This window comes from Pholcus phalangioides, unplaced genomic scaffold (assembly GCF_987345545.1).
Source record: "Pholcus phalangioides strain wild (caught in Gottingen) unplaced genomic scaffold, Ppha-v1.0 ptg000009l_1, whole genome shotgun sequence".
NCBI lineage: Eukaryota > Metazoa > Arthropoda > Arachnida > Araneae > Pholcidae > Pholcus > Pholcus phalangioides.
Genome location: NW_028301602.1, coordinates 45,816,351 through 45,836,214, shown reverse-complemented (window position 1 = coordinate 45,836,214; position 19,864 = coordinate 45,816,351). Strand labels below are relative to the sequence as shown.

The following is a 19,864-nucleotide window of genomic DNA, read 5'->3' as shown; positions in this document are numbered from 1 at the left end:
AATTGAATGCGATCGAAAACGGTCAAAATGATCGGTGTGGTCCTTCTAGTGTTAAACACATATGAGCAAATGAGTGAATGCCAGAACTTCGCCACTGGACTTATCCCGTTGCCGAGAACTCTTCCAGCCCGGCTTCGAGGCAGAGTCCGGAACACTTTACTTTGTGTCAACACATATGAGTGGCAGCTCTCATTTTTAATGAATAATTTGGCCACCATTCAATATGTTGAGTCAAATATTATTGCCAGTCTTGAAAAAGTTTGTTCAAAATGGTGCTATTTAGTATTTTATAGACAATGCGACCTGCCACTCTAATTAATTTCGGCACTCTTGGAAGCCAGTCTCTTTGTATAAAATCAAGTAAACAAAACTAATGGCAAAATTGGAATGATAGTTGAAACTTTACTAAAGCAAGGGGTGGGGGTGGGAATCTCATGAACAATATGAAGAACAATCTTTTGCATTGTTTAATGATAAAACATGCATTGTGTGATTTAAAAATACATTCGGCATAAAGTATTGGCTCCTAAGATTATGGTTATCACCGGCTGCCATCTGGTATTCCAATATTTGACATAGTTCTCTCGAGAAAGGCTAGTGGTCCGGGTATTGGGCCGCCTTGCTGTTGCTGATTAGGTCCCATATGTTGCGGATGCATCGGGTTTGACTGAAGGATGATATTTCCACCAGATGAGGATGTCATCTGTTGCTGTGGCATGCAATGCGAAGGCATCATGTGATGAGGGTGTCCGCCTGGGGGCTGCGGTGGTCCAACATTTTGCATCTGTGGGCCACCTGGAATCATAGGAACTTGTTGCGGTGGAGGGAGGTTTGGTTGTGGTTGTTGAGAAGGAAGTGGTTGTTGCTGCTGCTGTGGTGGTGGTTGCTGCTGCTGCTGTGGGGGCGGGCGAGCTGCTCCAGTCACTTCTTTTAAAAGGTTCTGCCATGTTTGAATTTTTTCATAATATTTACTTAAAAGCTGTTCTTTACGAGCGAGCTCATTCTTCAATTCACTATTGTTCTGAAACAGAAAAAGATAATTTCAGTACATTATAAAAAATAAAGTCAATCAAGTCAAAGATGAATTCAATCATAATTGAACTATTTTATTGATAATATGATGGTTTCTAATGTATGATTATTATTCAATAGTGGCTAATGTTTTTTTGTTCTTTTGTGATATTTTCCTAAATGTTGGGAGACGAAAAAATGTGATATAACCATAATCTATCTAGGTTTTAATATCAAATTTTCAACAGTAGTTCTAATAAAATGCATGAAATACCCAAATATGTGATATAACAAGGATAACTCTAATGAGGAGCTACTGTGCATGAATGTACAGTCAAACCTTGTTACCGGGTCACCCGGATAATGTGTGACTTTGCTCATGGGCCACTTTTTAAAAATCCAGGTTGTCCTCTAAGACACATTTTTATGTTATTAAACTCCAGGATAGGCCTGAACTGGGGGGAGGGACAACTGCCCGGGTGGCAGTTTTAAGTGGGAACAAAGAACACTGTTATAAACTTATCAAATTTGAAAGTTGGTGGCAGCAGTAAAAATCCTAGTTTCAGCCCTGCTTAAGGGGGTGCACTTTCGTGAAAGTACACCTTTAAAATTTTTTTTATAGAAATTGGAAACTTTTCATACAATGTACATACTATACATATGATAAGCTTAATACTCGTTATTGATGGTTTTCTTGCCACCCAACAGAGAATAGCCCTTCTTTCCCAAGAGTGACTGATAGGCTTTTAGCCCAGGGGCACGGCTTCAAGATAGGAAGAAGCTCTTTTTTCAACAGACTCTCCCAATTTTTTATATTTTTTCAACCCCCCTACTGAATAGAAATTGCAGATCAACAATTTTTAAAAAATTGTGTAGGCTGTTAGAAAATTAAACATTAAGTTTTTCAATTTTGGTCTCATTACTATGAGGCACATATATACACCTAGGGGCCACACCTGGGTGGACGCATGTGTAAGACAGCCCAGCATGTATGACCACTTTGGCCTCTAAAGCGAGATTTATTGAGAAAAATTCAAATTTATTTTTTCAAAATTAGTAGCACAAAATCAAAAACAGTCGAATTTCAATATTTGTCGGCAAGTGGTCAAAGCGTGTAGAAGACGACCAATTAAAAGAAAGATGAAAATTAATACAAAAGTAATAAAAAAAAGGATAATTTTACATAAATATTTTACAATTATATCGAAATACATGTTAAATAGCAATGGTATTTAATGCAAAAAATTTGATATGAGGCAACCACAGACATATTGATAATAAAGTAATTCGTTTCTTATTTGAAAATATACATCAATATCTACATCAAAATATATATCAATCTATTGTAAATAGAAAATTAAAAATTGATTTTCTAAATGATGCAAACTTAGATATAAATTCTGTATTAGGATAAATAGGAATATTCTGTATTAGGATAAATAGGAATATTCTGTATTAGGATAAATAGGAATATTCTGTATTAGGATAAATAGGAATATTCTGTATTAGGATAAATAGGAATATTCTGTATTAGGATAAATAGGAATATTCTGTATTAGGATAAATAGGAATATTCTGTATTAGGATTAGAGATGTAAAATTCTCGAGAATAATCTTTCGGAGAATATTCTCTGCTAGAACTACTATTATAAATAACTTGATAATATTCTTATAAGTTCTTGAGAATATTCTCCTCTTATTTATAATACAGTTACATATAATATCCTTGAGAATATTCTCTGGAAGGACTAATTTCATAAATTACTGGGGAATATTATTATAGAAAATAATAAGAATTATTCTGAAGTTAATAATAGTCTTTCCAGAGAATTTTCAGTTACCAGAATTTTCCAGAGAGTATTATCAAGAATATATGTAATAACATGTATTATAATAAATAATCTCGATAAATGACTTGAGAATAGTAATGATTATTTTTGATAAGAATATTCTCTAGTAATTTATAATGGTAGTCCTTTGAGAGAATATTCTCTGTCCCCGTCTCTCTTCCCGTCAAGAAGCTGGGAATATTGAAGTTTGTAGACCACAATATTAAAGTTTGAAAGCAAGAAAATTAAACCAGCAGGGCAGAATTGCACAACTTTTAAAGAAATGTGAGTGATACAGAATTTACGTGTATGTGCATTGAAAAAACAACAGTTCTGTATCTTCTTAGAATGAAGGTGATTATATAATAATTGCTTCCTTTATCAATCAACTTTGATTTAATTTCTTTTGTGTGTTGTGAACTTATTTCTGAAAATTTATCTAATTTTAAAATAATTTTTTAATGTTTTAATTTAATGGTTTCTAAAATCTTTATAACCAAACTTTTAAAACCTCTCATCATGACCTGGAGAATATTCTGAGAATATTATTCTCGAAGTTGTCACTGGGGAGTGATTATACCAAAAATTGTTTTGTTGTAAATGTTTCGGGCAATGAAAACTGATTTATATTTCACAATATAAACAAAATTAGTAAAAAAATTTAAATTATTTAAAGGAAAAATGAATATTCTTGATTATTCTCCAATTTTTACATTCAGGAGAATATTCTCAATATTCTCACCTCACATCTCTAATTAGGATAAATGTATAGGATTAAATAGTTTAGGAGCAAGATAATAAAAATGTTTGTGAAATATTTTTTTTTCCAAATGAGTGTATGCAATAGATTTCGTTTGGTCTCAATGATATGGACTCTTTTTGTGTGCATATTGATTTATAACCATAAAAGTAAAGTATGAGATTCGGTAGATGATATGTTTTATGCAGAGTAAATTTAAAATTCTATAAGTTGGGATTTGAGAGTGAGTACTGCTAATAGTTTTGAATAGAACAAATAGGCAGTATATTTGTCTTGTAATCACCTCCCCAGATAATGACATCGTGAGTGACAAATGAATAAAACCATGCATGGTATATTTCTCTTAGAAATTCTGCTGTTACCTTCTGTTTGAGATAATAGAATTTATATACAGTAAAACAGTTTTTTAGCTGCTTCCAGTGTATGATTTTTCCATTTTAGATTGTAATTAATATGAAGTCCAAGGTATTTGATATTTTATACTTGCTGAAACTTCTCTAAGGAACAGTTAAGGTTCATCAGACACACTAGACTATGAAATTTTAAATTTCACTTTCTTTTTTGGCATTAAAAATCTTTTTAGATTAAACAAAAATTTCTGGATATTCTTTCCTTCCAATCTTTTACTTGTTCATAATTCTGAAGATTCTACCACTTTTTTCTTCGAAAATGACAAATTAGGCATTCACGTAAAAACCATTTTCATCATCTATCAACAATGTTTCGACAGATATTGCAGCCTAGTAGCCTATAATGCTTTTATCATTAAGAAATGATAACAAAAATCCTTCACTTCAAAATCTTTGAAAAATGAATTTACATTAGTTTTCAAACTCTTTTTTTTCTTGTGTTTTACTAAAAGCAGATATAGTTGTTTAAAAATTGTAATTTTAATTAATAATTATTAGTCGAATAAATGTTTTTTTTCACTTTGATGGTCTTGAACAATATTTTTCACTATTATTACAGGAGTAGTTTTTAGCATTAAAACTAGAAAAGTCTACTGCAGTCAAAATGACACTATCTTGGGCCTTTGCGAAATTCACGATCTTGAGATAGAAAGAAAAAATAAGGTAAATAATAATTTGTAATTAACTTGAAACATTCTCAAGACTAACTCATTTGAATTATCTGAAGTTAGGTCTATGTACACGAATGCATCAACAGTTTATCGGGTCACTTTGCTTATATATATACACTATCTACCAATAAGTATTTGGACACCTGTGACAGAAAAGAAAAACTAACTTTATTCAAAATCAATAGTTGGTAGAGCTTCCACGAGAGGCAATTACAGCGTGAACCCTCCGGGGCATACTTTCCACAAGTCCTTGTGTGACGGCTAGTGGTATTTTCTTCCACTCGGCTTGGAGAAGACATGTCAGTTCCTTCACCGATTTTGGACGGGTAGGGCACCCCTTAATTCGGCGATCCAACTTGTCCCAGAGGTTTTCGATAGGGTTCAGGTCTGGGCTCTGGGCAGGCCAGTCCATTCGATGAACCCCATTGGCACCATACCAAGCCTTGGTTAACCTCGCAGTATGACAGCTGGCATTTTCGTCCTGGAAGTAACAGGGGTCCACCCCCTAAAACTGCCACAACGTAGGAAGCACATTGTCATCCAAAATAGTGCAGTAGGCATCGGCGTTGAGCTTACCATGAATGGGGACCAAGGGTCCCAGTCCATACCAGGGGAAACATCCCCAGACCATAATTCCACCTCCGCCGAACTTGACTGTTGGCACAATGCATTCTGGCAGGAGACGTTCTCCAGGCAGACGCCAGACCCAGACCCTGCCATCCGAACGGTAGAGGGTGAACCTTGATTCGTCGCTCCAAAGAACTCGTTTCCACTGATCTACGGTCCAATTTCGATGTGCTTTGCACCACATTGACCGAGCAACGCGGTTGGACTTTGTGATCAAAGGCTTATGGGCAGCAGCACGACCATGAAAACCAATCAGATGTGCTTCCTTACGGATGGTATTCATTGAAACAATACTCCCGGATGCCTGTTGAAACTCCTCGCGGATGAGGGTCATCTGTTGGGTGCGGTTCTTCCGAATTTCTCTGGACAGCACCCGTCGGTCTCTATCTCCCAGTTTCGTTGGTCTGTCGACTCGGGGCAAATTCAAACAATCACAGCTCACCTTCCACTTCTTAATCACATAGGCCACTGTCGATTTTGGGTACTTCAGCTTGCTAGATATGTCCCTTAAGGATCGGTCATTTTTGTGATACCCGATAATTATACCTTTCTCGAAATCAGATAGCTCCGAACTGCGCGGCATCTTGCATGCGACTAATGCGATGTTGTTTCCTACACGATATATACCGGCGGAGGGCGTGACGTATCTCAGGACCGCAGATATCGTCATTTGCATAGGTGTCCAAATACTTATTGGTAGATAGTGTATATATAAGGAGCCCTATTTTTTTCTCTCCCAAGAGTGACCCCTTAAGGTTTGACTGTACAGTCAGCTCTCGCTTTACGCGACTAATTAGTTTCACAAAATAGTCACGTAAGATGAAAACACGTAAAGTGAGTTGAATTTAACATGGGAAAGATACAGATGTGGGGGGGGGGGGGTTGTTTTTTTCAGGATTAAAAAAAAACTGCACCCAATAGCAAAGGAATTTTTTTTAATGCATTAGTTATTCAAAAAATTATGAATAAATCCTGTGAATTTAAGCAATGAAACAGTCAAGATTCGGCTGACAAGCTGCACATTTTTCGTCTCCTTATAAAAACTTTAGTAGCAAACCCAGAAAATTCTGCATATTTCTCGGAAATATGGAAAGTCTAGTTTCACTGGAACTGCTTTTTTCGAATAAATTTCTTATGGCATTGTCAATGTGTTACCAAACGTTGTTCATCAGTGCGATCTGCAGAGTTGTATCTGAGAATCTTTTTCATTATTTGTCTTAGCCACATCATCAAATCCAACATATTTCATCGTTAAAGGATTTAACTATGTTATATATATCTTCAATTTCCAAGACCATTTGCAGGATTAAAGTTAAACTCTAAGCAAAATTTTGCAGGCTCCGAAAATCAACTTTCAAAACTCAGGCTATAGCGAAACCGTGTAAAAAAGGGATACCTGTATGTGTTCAGTTTTTTTTACACTTCAAAGTCTGTTTCATTAGTTCATTTCATAGAATAAAGAGGTATTTCCCAAGAACATGTTATTGCGACCATTATTATACATTTTGGAATACCACCTGGCTGAAAGGCATTCTTATTCACCACCAATTTTGTTATGGATTGTGATGTATTGTGGAAACTAACTGTAACAGGAAAGTACAATACATAAGTCTTTGTGTATATAAGTGCTTGTCCTGTACTAATAAAATATTTTTGAACTTTGCCAATGTACTTTGCTTAACAATGCTTTGTTATAATTACCCCAAATTTTAATACTGACTAGCAAATTTTGAAATTTTTTTGCTACAGGAGCAATTAATAAGCTCAAATATATTTCAACTGTTCAATATAGTTTTGTTTTGAAATTAATTCTTAAGTTAAGCAATTAAAGGTTTTTCTGAGTAATAAAACATTTTTTTTCTTCTTAAATATGTTTTAACAAGCTGTTGTTTTTTTTTTTAAACAATTTATATAATTGCATAACATTTTTTCACTGTTCATAAAATAGATTACCTTTTGAAGTCATAAAGCTTCTTTAAAAAGAAATATGATAGTCATAGTGGGGGAAAAACTGAGAAGATATCCATACTTAAATGATGACAATTATTTCTTAAGTGAGCAATGTACTCTATTTTTCCCCCAAAAAAAAACCACATAATTTTCTTTGTTATAACAGACCTCTACAACATTTACACTTCATTCAAAAAAATGACCCAAATGCCAGTTTCTCACTTTTAAGGTAGAATATAGAAGGTAATAACTGAACACATAACATGCACTATGCTCACACGAATGCCTAGTTAGGTTCCACAATATTTAATACTGACTGAGCCGCCTATTCAGAGGGAAAAACAATAATTGCCTCTATGATGATAGACCTAGCTTGTGTACATTTAGTAAAGTGGCTTTGTCATTATTATTTATTAATTTTGGGTTTCTGTATTTTTCGTAGACATCCATATGAGTAAGCATTTTATTTTTAATAACACTTTTTTCTTTTCCTTGTCCTTCATTGGGCAATATGCTTATCATGGCTTTCAAGAGTTCATTTGTTTTCTTATTTGAAATCAATCTTAACACAAGTAAGTTAAATATAACTAATTTTTTTACTAAAAAAAATCTCAAAACATGTTACATTATCATATTGACATAAAAAAATCAGAACTTAATTTTAATATCTTAAAACTTTATCTTAAAATTTTTTATCTTATGTCTTACAAAAAAATATCTTCAAACTCTAACCAAAGTTTTGCACATTTATTTACTTTCATAACAAATCCAGAATTTATTTAGTAAAAGTTTTGCATCCTGCATCTAATATACAAAAAAGTGCTTCTTTCCATTCATGAATGAAAATAAGAATAAGTAATTTGAAATTAAGAAAATCTTATTGAGAGATTATATATCTAATTGTGCAAATTTTGAAAAACAACATAAGATGCAAGATACAATTTTTTTTTTTTTAAAACAAGGAAGTTTTACCATTTTTAGGTAGTAAGAAGGCAGCATATGCAGTGCAGGGCCAGCAGAAATCTAGCCAGCATTAGGTGATCGCCTTGCCTGCAATGTAAAGATGCAGTTGCAAGTCTGCACAGCTACACAAACTAACACACACCAATTTCTAACAATAAAAAGTAATCAATAAAGCTTTTCGGATTCATAACAACTTTTTAGTAAAAGTTAATTTGAAATTTCAGTACAAAAAAAAGTTGTAATTGTAATTTTTTGTTCATATCAGACTAAAAGTAATTGCTAATTAACATTAGAATATTTGTGTAACTGAGTTTAATCAAATGAGCACACTGATTTCATCATGTCCTGCAATCACATGAAATCACCTTTAAAACTGATATGAAACTAGATTTATGGCAAAAAAAAAATCTTTTTTTTTTTTTATAAGTGATGAAAATGTAGATTAATCTTGATAGTAAAAAAAAAAAATCAACATTCAGTTTTTCAATTTTATCCTGATTTGAATATTAAGGCAAAATAAATGATAAATTTGCAACAGAAAGTTTACAGGAATAGAACATGTAGGCAAAAATGCAAATTTTGGAAGTTCTGGGAGGCAACCACAGCAGAAAGTTTGAAAACCTCTGGTTTAGGATATGAAAACCATCAATTTCATTTTCTTTAAATTTTGATTGTACTGAATTTATTTATCATGAATAATAAAAGTATTTTTCTCTCTTTTAAAAGGTTATTAAAAGATCAAATCTCAGATGAAACAACAATGCTTGTATAAATAATCTATGTTCTTCACAATAACTAACAAAAAAAACAAATTACTACCACTAATTCCTTGAATTAGTATTGTTTGTATGACATTTTTACTTTAGCTTGTTTCAATAAGTGGATACTGTTATGAAATCTGCCCAAATCTATTTTTTCACATCACATTTTCCTTCTTCATGTAGTCTTTCACTACCAGAATTCAGATTTCTTTTCTTATTTTGAAACATTTTAAACACTTTTAAGGTATGTGACTAACTTTCTTGGCACTTTTCTATGAAATTGTACTGGAGTGAATTTTAATAGCATTTTTTGATAGAAAGTGTCTCAAAATGGTGAAAACAGTATTAAATTTTGGACTACCTATGTCATTTTTTATGAAGTCATTTTTGTGTCAGAATTTAAGCAAAGTTCATGAACTATTCGAAGCAAGATTGCAAAAAAAATTCTATGAATAAAATGTTTTGTTATTTACACAGTAATTTAGGGATGATGCAAGTTGTGAACAAAGATTTAAAGTTTTATATGGTATGCGCATAAGTTACATCGAAATCTGTTGATATACGTGTGAATTTTTCGAAATTTCATTAAAAATGTTGTGTATAAAACACTCTAATTAGACAAATACATGTGATGGAACTTAGATTTTAGTTCATAACCTTGACAGGTTATATGGCAAAATTTAAATATATGGCAGAATGTATCATTAAAAAATTTAATATTATAATCAACAGTTTTAGAAATCAGGTTTCAAACTCAAGTAAAACATCGAAAAAGCTTTCTTTGTAAAATGTGTTTAAGTTTTTATTCACAGATTACTTCATGTAAAAATAAAAACTAAGGTGGACATAACTTTAATTTTAAGCATCATATAAACAAGACCTGTTTTGAAATCACAAAAATTTAAAAAAAAAAAGGGATATTTTTGCCAAAATGATGTTTCAAATGTAATCAGATACCTTGAGAAGTTTCCCCCTTAATATGTTTATGGTATATGGTCTCAGATGATATGTTATACAGTCAGACCTGCTTATAACAAGTTCATTTCCCACAAAAATTCTATTTAAATCCGGTCATTTGCTAAATCTACATTCAAGTGCAAATAGTAATTTCGAAAATTAAGTGCCTATAGCGAGATATATAATCTTATATATAAATGTGAAAGTATGTATGTATATATGTATGTATGCTCTTTATACAAATCTACAGTTTTAGACCGATCGTCGCCAGATTTTGCATATATACCAAACAGGTCCGGGATTGAATCGTAGGCTACTTTAAAAGTTCGTCAGAGCTGGGCAAATGCGCGAAATGGGCGAAAAACTGTCGGGCAACAATGGTTTTGGGGCCTCAACAATCACTTTCGGAATGTTTACTTTGGTTACCGTGGTTCCCAACAATGCGTTTCAGACGTGAGTATATGCCTTTACAATGGGGTTTGTCACACCTTCAATTCTGTTATTATAACAGTTTATTCCTTTATAACGGTTTGTCACTTTTCCAATTCTCCCAGTAATTGAAGAAAATCCAGGAAGCACCGGGTATTTCAGCTAGCCTATATACAGGGTGGTCTGTAAGTGATAATGCGGCCTTTATCTTATCAACCGCCCATCGTATAGGTATAGTTTCAATTTAAAAAACTCTGGCACAAAGCTAACACTCTGGTACGAAGTCAAAAAGTTATCATTATCCACCAACATGTGAGTTCAACCGGCATCAACCTGCTTTTAAGAAATTTGGAGACACCGATACTCTGCAATGGCAACAGACTCTGCGTGAAGAAATTGCACACTTACATCATTGAAGCAACGATTCTAACTGGATGTTCCGGAGGAGAAGACACGTTCACATTCCACGTATCCCAATTATCACTGAAGAAATGAAATTCACTTTCAAGCGATTACAGTTCCCGATTCATTTAACTTTTGCCATGACAATCAACAAAGCGCAAAGCCAGTTGTTAGCAGTGGCAGGTATCAACCTACTTGAGCCCTGTTTTTCACACAGACAGCTTTTCGTCGCCTGTTCGCGTGTTGGTAATCCTAAAAATTTGTACATCTACACACCAGATGGACAAACAAAAATATTGTGTAGCCACAAGCAATTTTCTGAAGTTTTTAATTAAAATGTTTAAAAATGAAAGTAATTTTTTCTCACTTAATGCAGAAATATTTTGATTCAGAAATAATTAATAAGCTATACATATATACATTTTTTACGGGGCGGGCAACGCGTCCCCGGGTATCAGCTAGTATGGTATATTTATCAGACATATAAAACATTTTTTTCATTTTTTTTCTAGTAACTTTCTAATTTTTGGCAACTTTGCTTTTGGACATTCTCTCCCTCCCCCCCCCCAAAAAAAAAAGAAAAAAAAAAGAACACAACACACAGAAAGGGAAAAATTTCACTAATGATCGCACACTCAAACACGCTTTCACATTGGAAGTTGAGCGATAGCTGAGAATTACTCATTTTTTAAAACTTTGTTTAAATGTGTGGTCTGTTTCTTCTACCTTCTCATTTCCCATCTCTTTATACTCCACCTCTAGACAAAATTTTGCTGTTTCTGCACATTGACAAACTAATGGGCCTTTTACTGAATTATTTGATTGACAGTTATCCCTCATCTATTGTAATATATCAATGTTGTGAGAGAGGCAAAATATACTCATAGTTATAAAACAGTTTTGTGATTCTCCTTACATTTACTTATAATTCCCTCTCATTTGTTGTATTTATTTTTTTGAATTTCCCCTTCAAATTGGACATTAAATCTAAGCCACCATGAAAACCTGCTTGCTAAAAGTGATGGAATTACCATATAAGAAGCATTGTACCAAATAAAATGCATTAATGATCTAGACTCTCGCTAAAAGCAGACCTGACTGTTTTTATAAAAATGAAAATAGGCTTATCTTAACTCTAGAATACTAACTTTACGTCTATACTGATACTACATCTCAGAAACAGACGTATCAGCAGTTGATATGAAATTTTTATTGCTTTATATTTTAGTTAGTATTCTACGGTTGAAGATGAAGGGAGGGGGTGAGGAAGAGGAATCTTTCGAAAGTTTTCACTTGCTCTTTTTTCCCTCGAAAAATAATACAAAAAAAAACAAAATATTTTTAACGCTTAAAATTTTCATAAGTTGAAAATGAACATAATTCTCCCTTACTGCATATATTGCCATCTACTGCATCAAATATACAATACAAGGATACATATCAAAATTACGCTTTTTATAATAGCAGATACAGTTTTCTCTAATGTGAATTTTTTTTTTTTTTAAAAATTAGATATTTTTTAGTAATTTTTAAGAACAAATCTCTGGTGATCATTCAACAAAACCTTTTGATCAATTAACAAAATATATTCAGCTAAGTGAAACTACGAAACGGTGCCTTGTAATTCAATGCTTGATCACCTTAGGACAGTGCATACATGAAATTGTCAATTAAGCTCTGCTTTCCTAGGAGAAGGGTTTTTTTTGCGGCACATACAATATGAATTACCCAGCGCATCATGCCGTTCACTCACCAGCAGGAAAAATAGAATGACTCTTTTCTTATAGAGCACAAGATGTCTCATGCCAGCACTTTATATTGGGCGCGACTGGCCACCTGTTTCTGCAGAAGTCAAAGGAATTTGTCTTTTCTGCATTCTTGTTGAGTTCCCACAGAATGCCACAAATTTAAGTAATTAGTGGTCAAGAACATGAAATTATAACTGATGGGAGGGCTGTAAAATTTTAATAGCCCAAATGTGGTAAAGCTATAAATCCGCCTCCTCGTATGCTGCGAGATAGGAAAGGTAGAAAATGCAGCTTAGGTTTTCTGAACATTGTTCAACAGTAATCAAAAAATTGAATAGAATGAATGCTCAGTTTCTTTTCGTATTCTCCTTAAGTTATTCTTCCGCTTCTCTGAGGCCTAGTTCGTCCTGGACTGGAGTATGCTGTAAGGTTTTGAAGACCATACCTACAGAGGAACATAGACTTGGTTGAAGGGATGCAGAGAAGAGCTATGCGTGTCCTTGTTGGCACATGGAGCTGGAGTTATGAACAAAGACTTCATTTTTTAATATGTTAACATTGGATGAACACAGCTGTTGGGGAATATGATCGAAGTGTTCAAAATCTTCAACGGATGGATAGGCTGGACCACGTAAATTATTAATACCCCATCAATCGACTGCTTTTACAAGGGGACACCCATATCGATTGGAAAGGGACAATTCTAGGTTGTGTGTCTAAGGAGATTTTTCTCCGATAGTGTTGTTAATAAATGGAATAGCTTACCTCCAGGGGTAGTAAATTGTAACACAATTGACACGTTTAAAAAGAAATACGTTAATCATGTTAGGGTAAATAAGCCATTCATACTTAGAATAAGACAACCATAAATATTTTTTATGGGCATTGTATAATATTTTATCATGTATATTTAGTTTTTATAACTGCATTTTTAATTGGGTTGCTGTATTTTAGAAATATATGACATCCATATTTGTTATGGGCATCTTTTTCTCAGCCACCTCGTGGAGGCATTTTGCCTGTTGTAGCCTTGCATTTGCATAACTCTTTTATAGCCTGGTTTTTTCCCAAAATAGACTCATCCAAGTTTTGAATAATCTTTTCTCCCTCTTTTTACTCTTTTCCTCTTCAGCCCTTCTATGAGACTTTGACTTGTTTTACAGGTTTCTGCCTCGGATAAGATCTTTCATATTTTCTTCCTCACCCTTCACAAATCCATAACATACCCATACTCCCTATCAGGGCCGTATTCATCCATTTTGGACTTTATATAGAGTTAAGCTAAAGTTACATCACCTCCAAAATGATGTGCTCTGGCTTTTGAACAGATAGCAATAGTCTTTTCTGCAAAAAGAAGCATTCCATCTGCTTCGCCAAGTCTAGGAATTTTTGAATAGTTTGTTCAACGCCTGGAAGAAAGAAAGAAAAAAAAAAGTTTTAATATTTGCTTATACAGTAGACTCTCGGTAACTCGACACGTGGATAACTCGATATCTATTATTCCCTTGATTGGCACAATACTAATTTCAATGTAGGAAAACCTCTCTAACTCGACACATGTTTGGCTTAACTCTGCTTAAGTCGACTACGATTTTTGTCTCTTCACCACGACTGGTTTTTACCATTGGCCTTCTATTATCAGTTATAAGAATTTTTTGACATTGTTCATGGGTACTTTGAGAATTCTTTGTTTCTTTATTCTCTATGATGGGTCCCTTTTTTGCATTGGTGGCAGAGGGGGGTCGTGTATGTGAAGAATGAATGTTTGAAATCTGTTGGCTGGCTTATCATTTTAGTGGAGTTTCCAAAAAAGGTCTTTCATTCTTTTCAGGGTCAAAAACACATCTGGATATTGTCAGCATCCAATAGGGATGAAAATCTTATCTATTGGGAGTTTTAATATCGTTTACCGTAGTGTGTCGGCAGCCTTTTCGGTGGAACTAAGAATGGTGGAAGTAAGAACTTTGGTGGAACCTAAAGAATGTTTTCGGTGGAACTCAATTTCACGATTTCTTCAAAAAAGAGTAAAAGAAAAAGCGCTAAAGCCTAGTAAGACGTTGAATATGTCGTTTGGTTGTCTCTTGAACTCGCCAAAGAATATGGAGTCGCACCGAACACTATTTCAACATTTGCCAAAAATAAGGAAAAATTTTTGTCAGCATTTGAATCTTATGAAGCAAGCAGAAAATGCATAAGAAAATCAGACTTCAGTGACGTAGAAGCAACTCTTTTGTGGTTCAAATCCACTCGATCTCACTCAATCCCATTATCCAGACCAATAATTCAAGAGAGAGCAAAGGATTTCGCAAAAAATCTCATTCAAGGTATTTTACTGCGAGCAGTGGATGGTTGACCCGATTCAAAGAGCGCCATGGCATTGTTTTTAGGAAAGTTTGTGGAAAGAGCATATCTGCATCTCAAGAAAATGTTGAAAATTGGAAGAATGATATTCTGAAACAAAAAATGATAGAAGGGTATAAAGATGCAGATTTAATTGTGATGAGACAGATTTATTTTTTTGCCTTTTGTCTAACCAAACGCTTGCCTTCGAAGGCGAAAAATGTGAAGGAGGTAAAAAACACAAAGATCATTTGACAGTTCTTTTGGCTGCAAACTAGAAAAATTGAAACCGTTAGTTTTTTTTATCGGAAAATCAAAAACCCGCAGTTCAGATGAAGAAGTATCTACACCATCTCGCCATGATGCATTGAAAGCTGTGATACGTCGATTCCTACGCACTCAGGAAAAAGCCTAACAATCGCGGGATAAACTGAACAGTGTAGAATTTTTGTTTTCTCTGCGGAAAGAAAAACAAATATACTTGATTATTTTTCATGAGGTAAATTTATTTATATGTTTCGATTCCATTATGAAACAACCCCAAATTAAAATTAATGAGAGAATTAGCATTTTATTTAATCGAATTGTTTGAATGCGTATAATTACGTACACAAAAGCGATCGGACAAAAATTTAGAGCGAAACCCTGCTAACTCGACATCCGCTTAAGTCGACATGTTTGTCGATACTTTTAGGGTGTCGAGTTACAGAGAGTCTACTGTAGTAATATAATATAATAGCTAGATATAATCAGTAAAATATTTTTAAATATAATGAGAAACAGAAGTGTGATTTTGACTCACCAGTTTTCACCTCTTCAGAATCTCTGACATTAAAATAATCTGGATTTGTCAAAGCAGCCAGACAAGCCTATAAAAAAGACAACTGAATTTTGATAAAATAATAGTCAAATTCTGCACAATAACGAACTCTGCAAAATGCACATAATTTACACGTTATAATGACCTCTGTTGTAATGACACCTAGACTATAACATCAATAATGAATGATTCAGACTGATCCCTATACAGAATAATGTTAAAAAACCTCGCTTATAACATCAATGAAAAGCAACTATATTGGATACAGCTGCAAATTTTTCGACACTATTGTTTCTGTTTCAATGATGTCTGCCCCTAGAAATTCCTAAGATTACAGCTAATTATATTCAGGGAATGCTCGTCTTTTCAAACAGCCAGTCCAAACATTAGGATTAACTGTCATCGTTAGGTGAAATTGTATCGTTCCTCATTATTTTTTATCTATTCGATTCTATCAGGTTGTTCCATTGATATTTATTACTTATTTGCATACCCTAAACAGTTTATTTAAAACAGTCAGGGTTTTATCTATACCCCTGATCTATTATTTAAAGCAGAGTCCGGGTTTTATTTTGTCATCCCTGGAATACGTCCCGGCGATGGACGTGTTTGGCGCCGAAAAAAAAAGTCGCCAAAATCGCCAATCTCTGGATTATACAGCACCTGTTCCATTTTTTTTTTTTTTTTTTTTTTTGGCGCCCATAGTGGCTGACAGCCTTGGCGACTTCTCAAGTTGTCCCTTATACCAAAGCTGCTCCCATTAATGAAGGGACACAAAATTATTGAATGAATTCACCAACGAATTGAAAAAGAAAAGAATCGCCTTCCACAGCATCATTACAGATATTATGAATGAGAGAAAAGAAACCTGAAAAGAATTTTCAAACTCGTCCACGATTTGATTGCTCGTCGGAGTGGCCATTCAATCCACCGCCCGTTTCTCTTAACTATTACGAGTCGATTGTCTCTCACTCTCTTCGGCTTATTAACAACGAAAGGGGGAGAAGCCCAGCCACCAAACAACAAAATATTTTCCAAAATATTGACGGATTCGATTTAACTGGTTTCTCTGCCGACCATCCGGAAGAAAAACAAAAGACCATACGGCCCGTCATTCAGGGTTTTGTCAGATCTTTACCAAAACATTTCCAACAAAATCATCAAAGAACTTGTGCTGCCATCTGAAGAACAATACACAAACTACAGTTTGACGGTAATCAATTTAATTTTTTCTTTACAGAATAAAATTGATTTATGCGAAAAGTTATGCAAAAGACGGATTTCTAGGCTACTACTTAGACCACTGAACTGTACATGCACCTCGTACACATTCTTCTATGGAATTTTTAAAGAATTGGTGCATGCGGGAATGTGTGTTCTTAGTGTATGTGTGGCCCCCAACTTATTTATGCTGTCAAATTTGGGCTTGTTTCGTGTTGTTGCTGTTATTGCCATCTGACTTCCATAGTGTGAATGCTTGAATTATCATGCTACGACAGTATCGTGTTGTAGGTCTGCCTGCTTTCTGCAGGGAAACATTTTTAAATGGGGGACCTGCTGACATTCCGGATTTCCTAGCTGAAGGCTCGGTATTTTATCCTGGGCAGTTTTAAACACAGTGACCCTCCCGAGCATGGGTCTTGAGTGCACAAGGGTGGGGCTGACAGGGCTCCAGCCCTTTGACCCAGGGACAACTACAATATTTATTTTTTGTTTTTGTTTTTAAATAATGTAAATTCACTATAGAAGGGCCCCGTCAAAGATCCCAGTCTAAGGGCTTTTGCTTCAGAATGTAGGACGATGGCCTCGTAATAATGAAATTTGGTGCAACGATTTCAAAGAGTAAGTGTAAGAATCGGTAGGCAGATACATTTAGGCAAGGCCCCTAGTCCTTGCGTGCTTCGACTTATGAAGTGCTCCGAAAATCCCCAACACTTTACCCTTTTTTCTAAGAACATTGTTGGCGAAAACCGCCACTGCAAAAAAACAAACTGCCATCTACCAAAGCCCAGCAAAGAGAAAAATACGAGCAATTGACAATTACTCGGGGTATGGTAACAATTGGCAATGGTCAACGTTCCCACTAATCTGTGATCCAACGTAATCCCACTTTTACATGCGCTGGCCCGTTTCTTCTTTGCGCGGAATGACAATATGTCATATCCATCTATGTCAAGGGTACTCAACCTTACGGAGAATGTGGTCCACTTCATTGGTTTGGAAACGTTTCGCGGGCCACTTGAATCCTCTGGAAATGTTACTGAAGCCAATCAGGTAATCTGAAATGTGGCGCGGGAAATTTAGGTAATCTGGAAATGCTCTTCGAGTCACTTAAATAATCTGGAAATGTACCAAGAGCCACTTGAATAATCTATTAAAATGCCGCGGGCCGATTAAGTGTAAATATCTCGCGCGCTTAAGTGACTTAGAAGCGTGCCGCTGGCCGCTTGAGCAAATGAACCAATCCACTTGATTAAACTGAAAGTGTGCGTTGGCAGCTTAAATTATCTGGAAATGTGCCCCACGCCACTGAAGTGATCTGGAAATGCTCTACGAGTTACTTAAGTGATTTGATAATCTTTCGTGGGCCACATCAGATTACTCCGCCGGACCATGGCTTGAGCATTGCATGATCTATGGCGTGTTTGGTAATTCTGCGTACGCGGAAGCATTTTCACGATGCACGGCCGCGCATAATTATTCTCCCCTTGTCAAATCGGGCTTTTGGAAAGGCTTTTTAAAAGACGTTGCAGACGTCTTGATACTGTTGAGCCAGAAGCATATAAACCTTGCCGTCTTGTAAACATCATTTCAGATAATTTTTGCGCCTTCGAGAAACGAAAGCTTGGCGTTCATTTGCAGACAAAACTGCCCACCAAAATTAGAGTAAGTTTACGAAATTCTTGTTTGATGTGCTGTGGCAACGACTCTATTTTCTTCTTGTCACGGTCTCTAAATTCTTTCGTTCCGAAATCGTTTTTTTTTATTTGTACAAATAATATAAAAGTAAAGTACAAATGTATTCGAACATTATAGACGGGAACTATATAATTGCATATATAATATATTCGATTTATTTTCATTTGAGAAGATTTCGTTGATTGTAGGGGACAGGGGGAGGGGTTTAGTGGTCTGTAGCCCAGGGCATGGCCCCCACATCCTGGAGCAGGGCCCCTAGGCTGGGATCTTTTGCGGGGATCTTTCCCCGACCAGATTTTCACGGGCCTCTTTATGATGAATTTATAGCGTGAAAAAGCAAAAAAATTGTGAAAATCGTCCCGGGCCCCAGGGCTGGAGCCTTGTCAGCCCACCCCTTGTGGGGGCCATGGCCCAGGGCGGCAAGTTTGAGGAATGAGTAGTCAAGAAATTATTGGAATGTGAGAATGGTGGAAAAATATTTTACAGCTTTCCAGCGGTAAAACCATAAATATGCCTCTGCTCTAGAGAGTAAGGGACTAGGGCAGTTTCAGTGACCAAACAAGTACCTACAGGGTTTGCAAGCATGTGAGCAGACAAACACATGAGGGATCAAAAGAGTGACCAAGAAAGCAAAAAACAAGTTAGTGAGTGACCAAAAGAGTACTCTAGAGAGTGACAGTAACCTAGAGAATATTTGAACGTGAGAGGGACTTAGAAATCAAGAGACCAGGTTAGTGAGCGACCAAAAGAGTGACAAAAACAGTGTGTAGGCGTGAGAATGACCAAACGAATGACTTGGAAAGCGAGGGAGCAGGTCAGTGTGTGGCCAAAAGAGTGACGTAGAAATAGTAGCTATTTACAGAGGCAAGGAGGGGGGGGGGAGGAAAGGCAAGTGGGTCCAGGGCTCCAAAGAGAAATGAGTTGTCAAGTACGAAAGTTAAGACTAGAATGGGAGAAGAGCGGCAAAACTACAAAACCGCCTCTGGGGGCGAGCACGCATCCTGGCACTTCCATGTAATGGAGAAAGAGCAGCTAAAGGGAAATATTCAGCGCCTGTTCTAGTCCAGCGCCTGGTGCACAAGACTTGCTTGTTCCCCCTGAATTGCGGCCCAGCTTGTATGTTATGGTTTTCTGAATGCAGATGCTTTCTTTCAATACACGTTTTTATTAACCGGTAGGTAGGACGAAAGGAGATCTCAAACTGACGATGTGGAAAAGTAAGCGGGAAACCCTGAGTAATGAAACAAAGAGCTTTCTCGAATCAGCC

General features: G+C 35.5%; 1 protein-coding gene across 1 annotated transcript; it reads right to left on the bottom strand.

The window, feature by feature from the left end:
• Window positions 1–382: 382 nt before the first annotated feature.
• Window positions 383–16,714, bottom strand: LOC149083193 (mediator of RNA polymerase II transcription subunit 28-like). The gene is made up of 4 exons (XM_089236368.1): window positions 16,547–16,714; window positions 15,661–15,727; window positions 13,815–13,927; window positions 383–1,021 (listed from the first exon to the last, which is right to left on the bottom strand). The coding sequence occupies exons 1-4, from the start codon at window positions 16,598–16,600 to the stop codon at window positions 542–544; spliced, it is 714 nt and encodes a 237-aa protein (XP_089092494.1). The 5' UTR covers window positions 16,601–16,714; the 3' UTR covers window positions 383–541.
• Window positions 16,715–19,864: the final 3,150 nt, after the last annotated feature.